The sequence below is a fragment of the Balaenoptera borealis genome (assembly GCF_965194805.1).
Source record: "Balaenoptera borealis genome assembly, chromosome: 14".
Classification (NCBI taxonomy): Eukaryota; Metazoa; Chordata; class Mammalia; order Artiodactyla; family Balaenopteridae; genus Balaenoptera; species Balaenoptera borealis.
Window position 1 is genome coordinate 51629927 of NC_138875.1, and position 16632 is coordinate 51646558.

The 16632-nt window shown below is 40.1% G+C and overlaps 1 protein-coding gene across 9 annotated transcripts in view; it reads left to right on the forward strand.

Annotated features, from left to right (window-relative positions):
* The first annotated feature begins 190 nt into the window (after nucleotides 1-190).
* The window catches only part of TMEM241 (transmembrane protein 241), a 112277-nt gene continuing 95835 nt past the window's right edge, over nucleotides 191-16632 (forward strand). For all 9 annotated transcript variants that reach the window (XR_014234003.1, XR_014234004.1, XR_014234005.1 and 6 more), the window contains exons 1-3: nucleotides 191-7402; nucleotides 9795-9841; nucleotides 16208-16285. Coding sequence is in view for 6 of the 9 variants with exons in the window: in XM_082353601.1 (XP_082209727.1) it covers nucleotides 7331-7402; nucleotides 9795-9841; nucleotides 16208-16285 (197 nt within the window). In the remaining 3 variants the exon portion in view is untranslated. The remainder of the gene's footprint in view (nucleotides 7403-9794; nucleotides 9842-16207; nucleotides 16286-16632) is intronic.

The window sequence follows — 16632 nt, forward strand, 5'->3', positions numbered from 1 at the left end:
CCCGCGCTCCGCGTTGGGTCACCGTTCCCCGCCCCCGGCGGACCGCACTTCCGGTCGCTTCGCGGCGCCCGGGACTGGTGGTGGCGACCGCCCTTGCCCGGGAGAGCAGCGGATGGGTGTGGCTTCCTCTGGCCAGGCTCTACCCTGTCCCTGAACCCGCCTACCCGGTTGCCCGAGAGGGCAGTTGGATCTCGTTGAACGGAGTCCGACTTCATGGACTATAAATAAACAAGCAAATCAGGCTCTCTGTTCATGCATTATTTCCCGGGTGAATTCTAAACTGGGATGGTATGGGAGACAGAAAATGGCAGGTTTAGAGAGGGGAGACTGAAGAAGACGGTCGGATTTTGTTTTTATTGCAGTTGTCGGAAGGAGACGGGGCGTGGAATGTGAAATTTTGTAAAATGTGTTATGTAACTTTGAGCAAAAGGAGAACTGCATAATAAAAGGTTTTGTTTGTTTCTGGTTTTGTTTTTGGCCCCGCCCCGCAGCGTGTCGGATCTTGGTTCCCCAACCAGGAATCCAACCCACGCCCCCTGCATTGGAAGCACAGAGTTTTCATACAGTATTTTGTAGGGAGATTTTCATAACGTGACCAGAAAAATCCCGAATAGGTAAATCAGTGAAGACAGAAATCAGACTGGTGGTTGCCAGGGAATGCGGTGGGGAGGAGGGAAACGAGGAGTGACTGCTTAATGGGTAAAGGGTTTTCTTCTGGGGTGATGAAACTGTTTTGCAACTTGATATCAGTTGATAGTTGCACAACATCGTGAATCTGTTCAATGCCACTGAATTTTACACTTTGAAATGGTTAGTTTTATGTTAAGTGAACTTCAGCTCAGAGAGAGAGTGTGAGTGAACTCCTTAAGGGTTTTAGGGGTAGAGCAGATGCAGGTTATTCCCAGATCAGAGGAAACCACAGTGAAACAATGGTGAGGATGAGGTCGGGAAGCTTAAGGGAGCAGGGTAAAATGCCAGCGTGTTAGATGGGTGATGCACATGGGCCTTGAAATTACCCAGCAAGATGGCAGGGCTTGGGGTGGAATTGGAAGAGTGTGAGCAGGTGCTGGTCTTCAGAAGATGTGCAGATTGTAATCCAGAGGGGTTAGTAGATGCTGCTGCTAGGGAATCTTAGAGACAGTGACAGCGGGATGGGCAGAGATGCCAGAGGAGAGCTGTATTCCTGAGGCAGCAGGAATCATGTTTTGGGAGCTGCACTGGAGAGAGCAAAGAGTGCAGGCCCTCACCCCTGCCTTGCACACCAGACAAAAATGAATAGTCTCAGAGGACACTAAGGTTTTACTCAAGACAGGGAAGAGAGAGGGCGGGCTGTGGGGACAAGGGAAGTTTATTCATCCTGAGTTGGAGTTCCAGGTTAGAACAGAGTTTGTGGGTTAACAATTTTAATGGTGTGTGTCAACAGTTAAGGTATATACCTGATGCCACCAACTATGTGCTCCTTAAAAAGGACAATAGAAATTTACAATACTTACAGTTTACATTTACAAATATGATTAATAGGAAAAATGGGGTTTACCAACGATAGCATGTTATTGTATGTTATTTGTTTGTTTAGTCCTATGCTATTTAATAGTGAGTTCTTGAATGGGGTAAAGGCCATTCTGCTATGAAGTGGAATAAGCACAATGTTTAAAAGATTTAGTTCCAGTTTTTACTCCTATCATCTGTTGATAAACTCGCTGGATGAGATGAAGCTATTCTAGAATTTGCACTGCCTCAGCACGTGGAATCAGCAGATTCTTCAGTCTCTAAAGGGAACAGAAATAAAGCTCTTTAGTCTTTATTATTGAAATTAGTTAAGTCTATTTTGCAAGTAGCTGTTTCAGGCAATCAGCAAATATTTACTAACTGCCTAGGATATTCCTAAAGTCCTGTGGGAGAAAAAAAGAACTGTGAGATATAGTTGGAGAGATAACATATTCACATAACAACATTGAATGATAACACAACACTTCTGTCTCGAAAGTGTGCATGATTAATTGCCACATGACAGCTATAGACAATGAACGTGTCAGGATTCATTGTGGGTTGATGAGATGTGGAAAGGCTTCATGGAGGAGGTGTTACCAAATTAGACCACGAAGTTTGGAGAGAAGCTATAAAGCTAGTTTAGCTGGAAGGAACAGTATAAGACTAGGTATAAGGATAGGAAAGTCCATTATATGTTTAGTGATGACTCAGTATTTTCATAAGGTTTCTAGAGTGGGATGTTATGGATATAGGTCAGTTAGGTTCAGTTGGGACACAGTGGTTTTTGAACGTTATGCAACCCAGTGCCATTTTCTTTCTTTCTTTTTTTTTTTTTGGCCAAACTGTGGGGCTTGTGGGAGCTTAGTTCCCTGACCAGGGATTGAACCCAAGCCCTTGGCAGTGAAAGCCCAGACTGCTAACCACTGGACTGCTAGGGAATTCCCCATTGCCATTTTCTAATAACAAATATTTTGTTCTGTTCTCTTTACTGCACATTATTTTTTAAAAATTGATGTAATGTTCTGACTATAAAGGATAAACAAAAGGCGAATAATTTTTAATAAAATACATGTAATTGATTCCACTTAGATAAGGTTTCCAAAGTAGTAGAAAGAAAGTAGAATGGTGGTTCCCAGGAGCCAGGAGAGCAGGAAAAGAGGAGTTGTTCAGTGGGTATAGAATTTCAGTTTAGCAGGATGCAAAAGTTCTAGAAATCTGTTGCACAACAATGTGCATGTAATTAACACTACTATACACTTAAAAATGGTTAAAATGATTATATAACAAATTATGTGTTGTATATTTTTAATACAATAAAAATATGAATTTGAATATGTAAGTATGTCTAAGAGTGGATTTCTTTTCATTTGGTTTGCTCAGGATTCACTGTATCTGAGGATTCATACCTTACATTAGTTCTGGGAAAAAATGCCTCTCACGTTCTATGTATTCTCTTTTTACTGAATTCATTTTTTTTTTTTTTTTTTTTTTGGCTGAGTCAGGTCTTAGTTATGGCATGTGGGCTCTCTCGTTGAGGCGTTCAGACTCAGTAGTTGTGGTGCATGGGCTTAGTTGCTCCGTGGCATGTGGGATCTGAGTTCCCCGACTAGGGATCGAACCCACGTCCCCTGCGTTGGAAGGCGGGTTCTTTACCACTGGACCACCAGAGAAGTCCCTGAATTCATATTAAATAGAATTAGACCTGCTCATTCTGTCCACCATGACTCTTAACCACATTTTCATATTTTCCATATCTTTGTCTCTTTGTGCTGTGTGCTTTTTATTGAAGTAAAATACACATACAAAAAAATACAAAGTAATACATACACAACTATATGAATATTGCAAAGTGAGCACATTATGGAACCATCAGGAAACAGAATAGTACCAGAACTACCCCTCATGGCCACTTCCAATCCTAGCACTCTCAAGGATTGTCATTATCCTCTTTCCCTTAGTTTTGAAGTTGGTGGTCTCCATGGGATGTGGTTCTGCTAGGGGGCTCTGTTTTTTCTTATAACACTTTTATTGAGGTATAATTCACATACCATATAATTCACCCATTTGCAGTGTACAATGATTTTTTAGTATATTCACTAAGTTGTGCAACCATCAACACAATCAATTTTAGAACATTTTCATCACCCCATAAAGAAACCCCACACGCATTAGCAATCACTCTGCATTTCCCCTAGCCCCAGGCAACCACTATTTCTATTTTCTGATTCTATAGATTTGCCCACTCTGGCTACTTCTTAAATGGAATCACACAACATGTGGTCTTTTGTGACTGGCTTCTTTCACTTAGCATTTGAGATAAGTTTTGTATGTTGTATGAGGCAGGGGTCCACCTTCATTCTTTTGCATGTGGATATCCAGTTGTCCTGGAACTACTGGTTAAATTTGCTCCTTGGATTCTCTTGGTGCCCTTGTCAAAAATTAATTGGTCATAAGTGTGAGGAGTTACTTCTGGATCTCACTTCTATTCCATTGATCTATATATATATATTCTTATGCCAGTATCACACTGTCTTGACTACTGAGGCTTTGTAGTGATCTTTGAAATCAAGAACTATGAGTCCTTTAACTTTGTTTTTTTCAAGATTGTTTTATCTATAATGGGTCTCTTGAATTTCCATATGAATTTTAGGATCAGCTTATTAATTTCTACAGATAAACCAACTGGAATTTTGATGGGGTTTTGTGTTGGATTTGTAGATCAAATTGGGGAATATTGCCATTTTAACAGTATTAAGTCTTCTGATCCATGAGCATGGGATATCTCTCCATTTATTTTGGTCTTCTTCAGTGTCCTTCAATAATGTTATGTAGTGTTCAGAGTATAAATTTTCACTTATTTTGCTAAATTTATTCCTAAATATTTTGTTCTTTTTGGTGCTATATTTAATTAATTAATTAATTAATTAATTTGGCCACAGCTGTGCGGCTTGCAGAATCTCAGTTCCCTGACCTGGGATTGAACCCGGGCCAGAGCAGTGAAAGTGCCGAATCCTAACCACTAGACCACCAGGTAACTCCCCTTTTTGGTGCTATTTTAAATGAAATTGTTTCCTTAATTTCTTCTTCACACTGTTCATTGCAAGTGTATTGAAATACAGTTGACTTTTTGATCTTGTGTCTTGCAACCTTTCTGAACTCATCTATTAGTTCTAATAGTATTTCTTTAGTGGATTCATTAAGATTTTCTGTATTCAAAATCCTGTCATCTGTAACAGAGATAGTTTTACAGTTTTTGCAATCTGGATGCCTTTAAAGTTTTTTTCTTGCCTTATTTTCCTGGATAGAGCCTCCAATACAATGTTGAATAGAAGTGGCAAGAATGGTCATCCTTGTCTTATTCCTGATCTTAGGGAGAAAAGCATTGTCTCTCATCATCAAGCATAATGTTAACTGTAGATGACTTTTATTATGTTGAGGAAGTTCCTTTCTTTTTTTCTAATTTCTTTTATGTTTTTTTAAAATTTATTTATTTATTTATTCATTTATTTTTGGCTGCGTTGGGTCTTCGTTGCTGCGCGCGGGCTTTCTCTAGTTGCGGCAAGCGGGGGCTGCTCTTCGTCGCGGTGCGCAGGCTTCTCATTGCGGTGGCTTCTCTTGTTGCGGAGCACGGGCCGTAGGCGCGAGGGCTCAGTAGTTGTGGCACTCAGGCTCCATAGTTGTGGCTCGTGGGCTCTAGAGCGCAGGCTCAGTAGTTGTGGTGCACGGGCTTAGTTGCTCCACGGCATGTGGGATCTTCCCGGACCAGGGCTTTAACCCGCGTCCCCTGCATTGGCAGGCGGATTCTTAACCACTTTGCCACCAGGGAAGTCCCTGTTTTTTTGGCCGTGCTTTGCAACATGTTGGTGGGATCTTAGTTCCCTGATGAGGGATTGAACGCCGTGCCCCCTGCAGTGATAGCGCAGAGTCTTAACCACTGGACCGCCAGGGAAGTTCCTCTTTTTATGTTTTTGCTATGGAAGGGTGTTGAACTTTGTCAAATGCCTTATCTGTTTCTATTTGAGATGGTGATGTGGTTTTTGTCCTTTACTCTATTGATATGATGTATTGCATTAATTGATTTTTGGATGTTAAACCAACCTCATTTCCTGGGATAAATCACATGTGGTCATGGTATATACTCCTATTTTATGTTGCTGGATTCCATTTGCTAGTGTTTTGTTGAGGATTTTTGCATCTATATTCATAAGAGATATTGATATTCTTTTTTCCTAAGGGGAATTTAGGAAGTTTCAAAAAGTGTGCAGCCGCTCTGCTGTCTTTTGAGAATTGTCCACGTGTGCTGTCAAAAAATTCATTATTAGAAAAGATTTGTGAGGGGAAAAACCCCACAAGTTATTGTTTAATCCAAGCTCCCTTCTTCGTTTATTCAAGAAACATTTTTTGAGCACTTACCAGTCAATTTTCAAAAAGTAAATTAATGACTATGACCCTTTGGTCTCAAAGATCTCAATTAACAATACAACTAGTTAAATCTTTTTGTGTGAATAGAAGGTCTAACACAGTCTCACATATAGCAGCTTGTTGTTTATCAATGTAAGACCTGATAATTTCATTTTTATTCAGTATTAGTTTAGTTTGTTTTGTGGAACAGAATAATGCAGCTTTGGAAAAATCAACACTTCTGGTAAGATCTACAGCACTTTTGCTACAAAAGTCAACTTTTATTTGCATGGTTCTTTACTGTTCTGGTTGTTCCTGCTTGTTAAGCAAATTTTGTCAAATAAAATAGGTTAAGCAATAACTAGGAAATAATAAGGCCTGAATTGAATTTGTTCACCTCTTAAAAGAGTTCAGGGAAATCTCAGGTATATAACAACCATTTATTTCAAGCAAATTCTATCGGGCAAAAATTTTCTTTGTAAGGACTGTTTAGCTCTGAAATAGGTTTTCTAAATATTGTCAAGGAAAATTAACTTTTTAGTTTATTTGTGTTTTATGTGGAGACAATATATCCAGTATTTTCTTGGATAATACAGTTTGATAAGCAATTTTACATTGGGCATACAGATAAAAAAGAGTGAAGGCTTCCTGGTGCATGGGGTATTTCTAAAAATCTGTGTGTTTCTATATGTGCCGACACTTGTACCTCTAGTTCCTGACAAAGTCCCTCAGTATGTTTTTGTGCATGTTTACTACTGTCTGCCCGAAGCCTAACTAGGTCATTTTTCCTCCCTAGAGACTAGGAATAGGGGCTGTGCTTGAAACTCTACTTCTGGAAGGATTCATTTTATGGAAATTTCAAAGCAATTGGATTGACTTCTCCTAAAGAAAAAACTACACTGATTATAGTTCCTGCCCCCTCAGCCTTCCTTCTTTTAAAATAACATTTCTTGTTGTTAGCTTTTTTGTGTCGTTTGCAAAAATAGTACAGACTCGATGAAGAAAATTGGGAAAATTCAGTAAAGCACAAACAACATTTTGCTCCCACCGCTTAGAGCTAGCTCTGGACATTTTTCCTTTAAATGCTAATGGACTGTTGTGAACTGTTCTGTCAGCTGCTTTTTTCCCCACTTCTACCATTTTCTACTTTTTTACGACGACTACTGTCCGCTCTTGCTCTACCGGCGATCGCAGCCCTGGTGGACCTATTCCTCCCTCCGCTGTCCTAGGCAGCTGAGTGCCGCCCCGCCCCCCGCGAGGCTATGAGGCCTGCGAAGGCGCGGCCTCTTTAAGAGGCAAGCACCGGGGGCGGTCCCTGCGCGGATTGGCTGAGCTCGCAGCCACGTGGCGGTCCTAGCAGCGGCGGCGGCGGTGGCGCGGCTCGCGCGTCGGCCGTGGGGCTCCTGCGGGGTCCCCGGGAAGGGGCGCAAATTAACAGATGTGCATGAGGAGGTGCGTGGTCGGCCTCACGTTTTGTACCTGCTACCTGGCTTCTTACCTCACGAACAAGGTGAGGAGGGCGGGGGCGGGGTGCTGATGACTGCCCGTGGGTGATCTGAATCCCCAAATCGTGTGTAGAACAAATGTTGCCTCCAGCTTTTTATCTGATTTGTTCTTGATGACGATGGAGAAGAAAACGACTCTGTGTACGATGCTCTTTTAGAAATAAGATTTGTTGGACGGTACTGTCCCCATTTCTCGTCCTGTAATGCATTCTTTACATCTCCTGGGAAACTGGATTTTTTGACTGGTGAATTTAATTTTTGGATATGTGGACCACTTTTTAAGGAAAGAAAAAGCAATTGGCTCCTGTTCCCTCGAGGAGGAAGAGTAGGTGAAGAAATCATACACATCCTGCTTTCTCTTCTAAACATGCCCCTGCCCCAGAACCCCACAAGGTTCCAGAAACCTTTAAATAGAAGATATCAATCCATCTCCATCTCTGCCTCACACCACTGATTCTCAAACCTATTTTTTCTATGTCTCCATCCCAGGCACTTCCAGTATATTCAAGAGTTTTTCATGGAATTATATAAAAAAATAAGATGTAAACTTAATTTTGTTTAATGTCGTAAAACCCTTTTAATGAAGAGGCAGAAAAGCAGTGGTACCATGCTTTTGTTTTGTTCGGAGGGAGAAGCTGGCCTTGGATTTGGTACCATGCAGGGAAATGTTGGATCCCTGTGGGCTAGAGTGGGGCATCACCCCCTGTCCTGGACTCCAGGGTGGACACCAAGCCAAAGTGGCAATAGGGAGCTCAGGACCACCTTCCCCCACTGTAGGGTCTTGACTGCTCTCTCCCCACTCCCTCTTGAGAATAAAACCCTCTTCTCTGGAAAAGAACTATTAACAGATAGCGATAAATGAGCATTTGTTATCGTCATGAACATTGTTGAGGATGATGTAGGTCATGGCCCACATGCTCAATCCTCTCTCTGTCTCAGTTTTACAAAGAAAATATGGAAAAGTGGAGGGGAACAAACTGAATTGTGTGAGTAAATACACTTCAGAGAAGAATGAAGGTCCATTCCTAGGAAACACAGACCAGAGCACAGGTAGTTAACCATAATTGTGGCATTTAGGAGCTCATACAAGGGGAATTACGTGTTGATTAATCCATGGGGAAAAAAAATATAAATGTAAACTTGCCCAACACCAGTCTATTGCGCTTTTCAGATCATGTGAAGTATCAGTAGAACCCTTGCTTAAAGCCATTTAATGGTTTTTAGGCTTTTAAAAAATTCTTAAAGTGTTCAGTCATAGAAAAAAATAGAAAAAGATACCCAGAAAGATAAAATACAGTTCTCCCATTTATAATGTGCTGTAAATTTGGTTAAAGGACATAATAAAAATACAAGTTGACCTTAGCTGAGTTGGCTTTAAACAAATCCTTAAAAAACACATCTAAAAATGTAATATACCTAAGAAGAATTAGAAAAAAAAATCCTAAGAATGCAAAAACCAAACAAAACCCTAAAAATGGAGGGAAAACAAAGGAAAGAATGAATAGGGTGCAGTTCTTACTTGAAGAGAAACATAGAAGGCGGTGGATTTTTAGGTAAACTGGGCAGTAGATAAAGTGGATACCCCGAGAAAACAGACAGTGTCCAGGGGTTTGTCCGGTTTTCTCTGGAGCTGCCGCAGTTATAACATGGCACTTCTGGGGTCTGGGAAGATGCTGAGGGATCAGATGTCCACAATATCTGGCCCAGCTGCTGTGTGTTCCACTTTGTTGCGTCCCCAACTGAGAGATGGTCAGGCTTCTGGTGACCCTGGGGAAAGCAAGTCCCCCCTCTCTTTTTTTTTTTTTTTTTAAATTTTATTGGAGTATAGTTAATTTACAATGTTGTGTTAGTTTCAAGTGTACAGCAAAGTGACTCAGTTATACATATACATATATTCATTCTTTTTCAGATTTTTTTCTTGTATAGGTTATCACAGAATATTGAGTAGAGTTCCCTGTGCTATACAGTAGGTCCTTGCTGGTTATCTATCTTATGTATAGAAGGGTATGTATGTTAATACCAAGCCCCTGATTTATCCCTCCCCACAACGTTCCCTTTTGGTAACCATAAGTTTGTTTTCGATATCTGTAAGTCTGTTTCTGTTTTGTAAGTAAGTTCATTTGTATCACTTTAAAAAAAAAAATTAGATTCCACATGTGAGTGAGAGCATATGATATTTGTCTTTCTCTGTCTGACTTACTTCACTTAGTCCCTCTCTTTAGTATGAATTGGAAGGTCATTTTTTTTCCCAGTGTGTGATTTTTTGGGGAGGAATAAAAAAAGCCTTTTTGAAACTTGAGTATACTTATGTTTCTTTAGTAGGGATTTCTTTGATTATATGGTCTATCAACTCTCTATAATTTGAAAATGTCCATTAATTTGGTATTTGTTTTTCAGTATGTCCTGTCTGTCTTGAAATTTACCTACCCTACATTATTCCAAGGGTGAGTATCTTTTATGCGCTTTATATACATTTGTAGGAAATGTCCAACCAGCATCATTAAATGTTCTTCAAAATATTTTTAATGACTGCATAGATTTTTTCATTAGATAGACATAGTGTAATTTATTTAGTCATTCTATTAAATGGCATTTGAATTGTGTCCCATTTTGGGGGTATAAACACAACAATGTTCTCAGACATTTTTTGCATTCAAATCTGCCAAATTTCTAGCTATTTCTTTGGAATAGATTCCTATATAAGAAATTTAGATTAAAGAACATGAACTTCTTTAGTAGTGTGCTTGAATATTAAAAAATTCTTTTCCAGAATCTTTTTACCAATTTACATTGTAACCCAGCCTGTGTATGAAAGTTTCTATGATATTGTACTCAAACCATGACTGTTACTTTTACCCTCTCTCTGCTGATTTCATGAGCAAAAAATGGTATCACATTATTTTGTCTTATGATTTCTTAGATTATTCATGAAATTGGACAGTTTTCTTATGTTATCCACTTGTATCTCTTTTTTTAGTGAATTGTCTATTTGTGCCTTTTACCCTTTTTTATTTTTTCTTTTTTTAACCCTTTTATTTTTACTAGGCTTTTAGTATTTTTTTATTATTTAATGAATTCTTCATATTTAAAGGATGTCAACCACTTTTCTATCATATCTATTGGAATTTCTTTTTTTTTTCAATTTTTTCTTTGCCATTTCATTTTGTTTATAATTACCTTGATTATTTAGTTTTTTTAAGTGACATCATAGAGAATTCATTGTTTGAACGTAGGAATGAAGCAGCAGAGAGAAACACAGATGAATCCAGTGTGTGATCTTGTGACTGAGCGATGCTATTATTAGAAAGAAGATAGAAAATGATGTAGAATCGGGTCAACAGTCTAGAGAAATGGTAGAGGCAGCATGGAGCGCTCTGGCGTTCACATTTCCCCTTCTCACCTCAAACCTCCACCCCCGCCCCCTTCTTTTAAAAAATATATATTTTATTTTTAAACTGATCATTTCTTTTGTGATAGGTACCATTGTTTTTATGTTTATTCTTCTCTATCACAAGACGATGTAGATATTCACCTATATGTCATTAAAGCTTTTTTCAATTCTTAATTATGATCCGTTTATTTTAGTGTATGGTGCAATGTGAAGAAATCATTCCTCCCCTAATGGTTTTTTATTTATACTAGCCCCATTTAGTATATTTTATTGTATAATCCTTCCTTTTGCCTTTGGGTCGTTAGTATCATATGTAAAGTCATTTTTTTAGGGTCTATTTTTGAGCACTTATTTGTCAGTTTTGTTTTTTTGTTTTTTTTTTTTTTATTTGTCAGTTTTTATGGAAAGGGGCTAGTGGTAAATTGTTTTCATTATTATAACATTTAAATATGTGGCAGAGCACGCCATCCCTCTTCCCTTTTTCCTTTTTTTTTTTTAAGTATCACACAATTGCACACAGAAAAGCAGGGATAGAGATCTTAATATCAATCAAGGTTGAATTCAGGACAAAAACATTAAGCAAATGAAGAAAGCTGTGTTACAATGCTAAAGCAATGCAGTTCAAAATGAAAAGACACATTATAATGCTGGAGCATGCAGTTCAAAGTGAAAATAAAATAATGATGAATATCTATCAACCAAACAACAGGGCATCGTCATTTGTCAAATAAAAACAGCAGGAATACCAGGGATAAATAGAAACATACTAGTGATAGGAGACAAATTTACTACTATTTTTCCCTGACAGATCAATTGGACCAACAAAACACTAGAACATATATATATATTTGATAAATAATACAATTAATAGATAAATATAAAACTCTATCTTGAAAATAGAGATTATGCCCCTCTTTCGAATGCCCATGGAATATTCACCATGAATAAAACATCAGTTATTTTTAAAAAATATAAAGCAATTATACAATCCCAGTGCACTAAAACCAGACCTTTATATCAAAAACAAAAATCCCTACCTACAAAGGGCTCTTGAACTTATAAAAAGATATTCTTCATTCATAAGAAAATATAATTTTAAACTGTATTGAGATATATTTTTACCAACAAGATTTGCAAAATAAAACTTCAAAATTTGATAACGTAACATTGATGAGGATGTAGAAAGCAGGTGCTCTCATATATTGATCATGGGTGGCAAACTGGTACAATATCTATGATTGGCACTTTGGCAGAATATAGCAATGGTTTGAATCCTTCAATCCAGCAATTCCACTTCCAGTAATTTACCTGAGAGGTTTACTTGCATTTATGTAAATGAAATATGTACAAAGATGTACATGTGAAACATTGCAGCTGTTTGTGACAGAGAGCATTTTTTTAAAAAATTTTATTTTATTTATTTATTTCTTATACAGCAGGTTCTTATTAGTTGTCTGTTTTATACATATTACTGTATATATGTCAATCCCAATCTCCCAATTCATCCCCCCCTCCCCCGCCACTTTCCCTCCTTGGTGGCCATACGTTTGTTCTCTACATCTGTGTCTCTATTTCTGCCTTACAAACTGGTTCTTCTGTACCATTTTTCTAGATTCCACATATATGCGTTAGTATATGATATTTGTTTATCTCTTTCTGACTTACTTCACTCTGTATGACAGTCTCTAGGTCCATCCACAAGAGAGCATTTTTTTTTTAATAATGACTTTTTTAAAAAATATTTATTTATTCGGCTGTGTCAAGTCTCAGTTGCGGGTGTTAGTTCCCTCTCGGCATGTGGGATCTTAGTTCCCCGACCAGGGATTGAAGCCTTGTCCCCTGCATTGGAAGGCGGATTCTTAACCACTGGACCACCAGGGAAGTCCCAGAGAGCATTTTTTAAACAACCTAATTTTCATCTATACAGAACCAATTAAATAAATTATATTGTATTCCTAATGGAATACTATTCAAATGTTAAAAAATAAGGAAACTCTTGTGTATTGACAAGGAAAGGTCTTCAAGATTCATTTAATGGAGAACAAAAGCAAGTCCATAACAGTATAGTACGTTACCATCAAGTAGAAATGTGTGTATGTTTTCCTTATTTAAAAAAAAGATGAAGACACTAGTAAGAGTGGTTACGTTAGGGAACCACTAAGGTGGTGGATAGGGAAGTGCAGATAGTGGACAGGGAAGGGGAGAAGACTTTTCACCACTTTTTTATGCTTTTGAATTTTTGTTCTTTATATTATCACCAATATGTTATTTCAGATGAACTTTAGAATTACTTGGTCGTTTCTCCATAATATTTCACAGCAAAACTTAAAAAAAAATCATCCATGATCATGTATATTTCAGTCAATAAAGCTGGGATATTGTTTTCTCATTTTCTTTTCTTTTTTTTTTAATTTAGTTTTATTTATTTATTATTTTTGGCTGCACTGGGTCTTCGTTGCTGCACGCGGGCTTTCTCTAGTTGCCGTGAGCGGGGGCTACTCTTCGTTGTGATGCGTGGGCTTCTCATTGCAGTGACTTCTCTTGTTGCGGAGCTCGGGCTCTAGGCACGCGGGCTTCAGTAGTTGTGGCTCGCGGGCTCTAGAGTGCAGGCTCAGTAGTTGTGGCGCACGGGCTCAGTTGCTCCGCGGCATGTGGGATCTTCCCGGATCAGGGCTCGAACCCGTGTCCCCTGCATTAGCAGGCGTATTCTTAACCACTGCACCACCAGGGAAGTCCCTGTTTTCTCATTTTCTGATCCTGATTGTCCTTTCACTTCTCTCCGGGTAGAGGGACTTAGGGAAGTTAGTGGGAAAAGGTGATGTTTTCACCTGAATTGCCTTTTCCCCACCTTCTCTGTAGATGTCAGACTGAATGCACCTCCCCCGATAGAATGTAAGGTCTACAAATACAAGAATTAAACAACAAGAAAAATCCATTTTGTCACTGGCGTATCCCTGATGCCTATAACCATGCCAGGCACACAGTAGGCACATAGTAGGGCAGAATAACTCATTCTAAGAAAATTGATCGCATGCATATGCCAGTCACTGTTTTAGACACTTGGACTACTTCAGTGAAGGAAAGAAAAATCCCTGCCCTCCCAGGGCCTGCTCATTTCTTCTTCAGTTTACCTGTGGTGAATGGTACCTTCTATCCAGTCGCCCTACTCAGAAACCTGTGTTATTCTTGATTTCTTTGTCTCCTTCACCCCAACGTCTTCACCCCAACTAGGACCTCTAAACATCTTTAGAACCTGTCCACCTTCTTCGTCGCCTCTTCCTGGGCCACTATCATCTCTTAAATCACCCTAACAACTCCTAACTTGCTTCCTGGCCCCTGGTCTTGCTTCTCTCAGCAAACATTCTCTCCCTTGTAAAGAGACAGAGCTTTCCCCAAGGTAAATGTGGCAGTGTCGCTCCCGTGCTGCAGACCCTTCAGTGGGTCCCCAGTTTGAAGCCCCAGCTCGTTGACGATCGACATGGCCCTTCGTGACCAGCCCCCGCCTCGAGTACTCACATGCTAAGGTCAGGCCAATTGAACCTCTCTAAGAAGCTTTGCCGGAGCCATTATCTCTCTTACCTGTGGGCCCTGGTCCATTCTGGGCCTCCCGCTTTGAACAGGCTTCAGGCTTTTGCTTGAATTTACTTCCTCTAGGAAGAGTCACCCAACCCCCTAGACTGGATTGACTGCCTCTGCTAGGGTGTTTTGTGCTACCTGGTACTCTTCCCATTAGGACTGTATCGCACTTTATTGTAATTATTGGTTAATTAGCTTACTTGCCTCTAGACCAGAGTTTCTCGGCCTCAGCGCCATTGGTATTTTGCACTGGATAACTCTGTGGTGGAGGGCTGTCCGGCACGTTGTAAGGTGTGGGACAGCATCCTGGCTTCTACTCATCAGGTGCCAGTAGCAACTCTTCCCCCATCCCCAGTTGTGACAACCAAAAATGTCTCCAAATGTCCCCTGGGAGGGAAGATCCACATAATTGAGATCCACTGCTCTAGACCAAGCTGTTGGAGGACACGACCCATATCTGCCCACTCCGCCTGGCGGTGTCATTGAAGTCTTCACAAGGGAGGCATAACACCTGGATCTTACAGGATGAGCAGGTGTCCACCAACCCGGAGGAGAAGGGAAGACGTTGTGGGTCACAAGGGCCGCATGTGCAAACTCTAAAAAGTATGAAATGGCCTGGCACATTACAGGGGCTATGGCCTGTTCGCTGTGGCTGGAATGTGGCTGCCACTGGCAGGTGGACAGGAGCTGACCCTGGAGAGGGGCAGCTGCAAGTCCTGGAAGGCTTCTATGTCACATGCAAGTGACTTGGTCCTGTAGACCAGGGGTTCTCCAGTGTCGTGTCCCAACACATGGGTGTGCTGTAATCACCTCCGAGGTAGGTGTCTCAAGTCATAACTAAAAATAAGGTTTTGAAATTTATGAATGACTCACCAAAAATAGAGTAAAAGCAATTAGTGTGGAACAGGATATAGTTATGCCTGTAGTACTGGTCACTCATTTGGCATTTTGCTGTGCTTTCTGCAGTGGGAGAGGGAGGGGTGTTTATCTTGTCACCTGTACTCCACCTAAACTCTGCACGTGAGGAAATGTGTCTCACGTGAGCTTCATGACCCCAAGTGTGTTGCAGCAGAAAAGAGGCTGAGGGCTGCTGCCTACAGCACCAGGAAGAATCAGCCATTTTTAAAACAAGCGAGGAGCACAATTAGGTTTGCATTTTAGAACAAACCCTTTGGCTGCAGGATGGAGAATGGATGGTATCGGGCAACCCTGGAGAGAGGGGGACCGGTTAGGGAACTGATGCTATGGTCCAGGTGTGGGATCATGAGAGTCTGAATTAAGCAGAGGGATGGAGGGGAAGGCTTCGGGTTTCAGAGAGGTTACGGGGATAAAGTCAATAGGATTTTGTAAGTTGTTGAGGGAGGTGATGACAGAGGAGGGCTGGGATGACATCTAGGTTTCTGGTTTGGCTGATTCGGGATGGTAGGAGAATGACCAGGATGGGGAGAGGGAAGTTCAAGGTAATGTTTTAAGTCATGTTATCATCGGGATCTTGTGGGGTATCAGGGTGGCCATATCCTCGTGAGAAGGGGGATATGGGAATCATTAGTGCAGAGGTCATGGAGAAGTGGTGGCTGTGGGTGAGATTGTTCAGGAAAAGTCTAGAATAAGAAGAGGAGAACATCAGTGTCAACACTGACTGGTACAGCTGGACTCAGGGAATAGTAGAGGTTGAGAAGGATGGGTCTGAGAATTGGGATAATAATTTGGAGAAAGTGGGAGAAAGGAGTTGTAAGAAGGATCACATGTGTATATTTGTGTCACTCGACAGATCTGCTGGGGGTGGATGGCATTTGAGACCATGGCACTCTGTTAAATTCACATTGGCCATTATCCTTTTCAGGTGGCAGACATTAATTGGTGGACTTTTGCTTCATGTGTCATGGAAACTGGGCTGGGCGGAGATCAACAGCAGTTCAAGGTAGGGCCACCTCTTCTGTGCTTGATTCATGACTCATACTCAGCTTCCTTGTGTATTATTTAACTTCTTCTGGTGTTACATTGGGAAACACGGGTGTTTATTTGAGTTGTATGATCTCTTAATTCCCTTCTAATCTTGAAATTAAATGATTTTGTAATCAAATAGAGCTCAAGTAGTGTTTTCCTGGTTAATAATGCCACTCTTATAATATTAAAATAAATTGAGATGTACAATTTATAATACCATATTAATTTGGCTTTGTTTTAGATCATAGGACCTCTATGAATAAGTTATTAAATCAGCTTTAAATTTTTGGGGTAAATTTTTAATTTTGAAATTATTTCCTG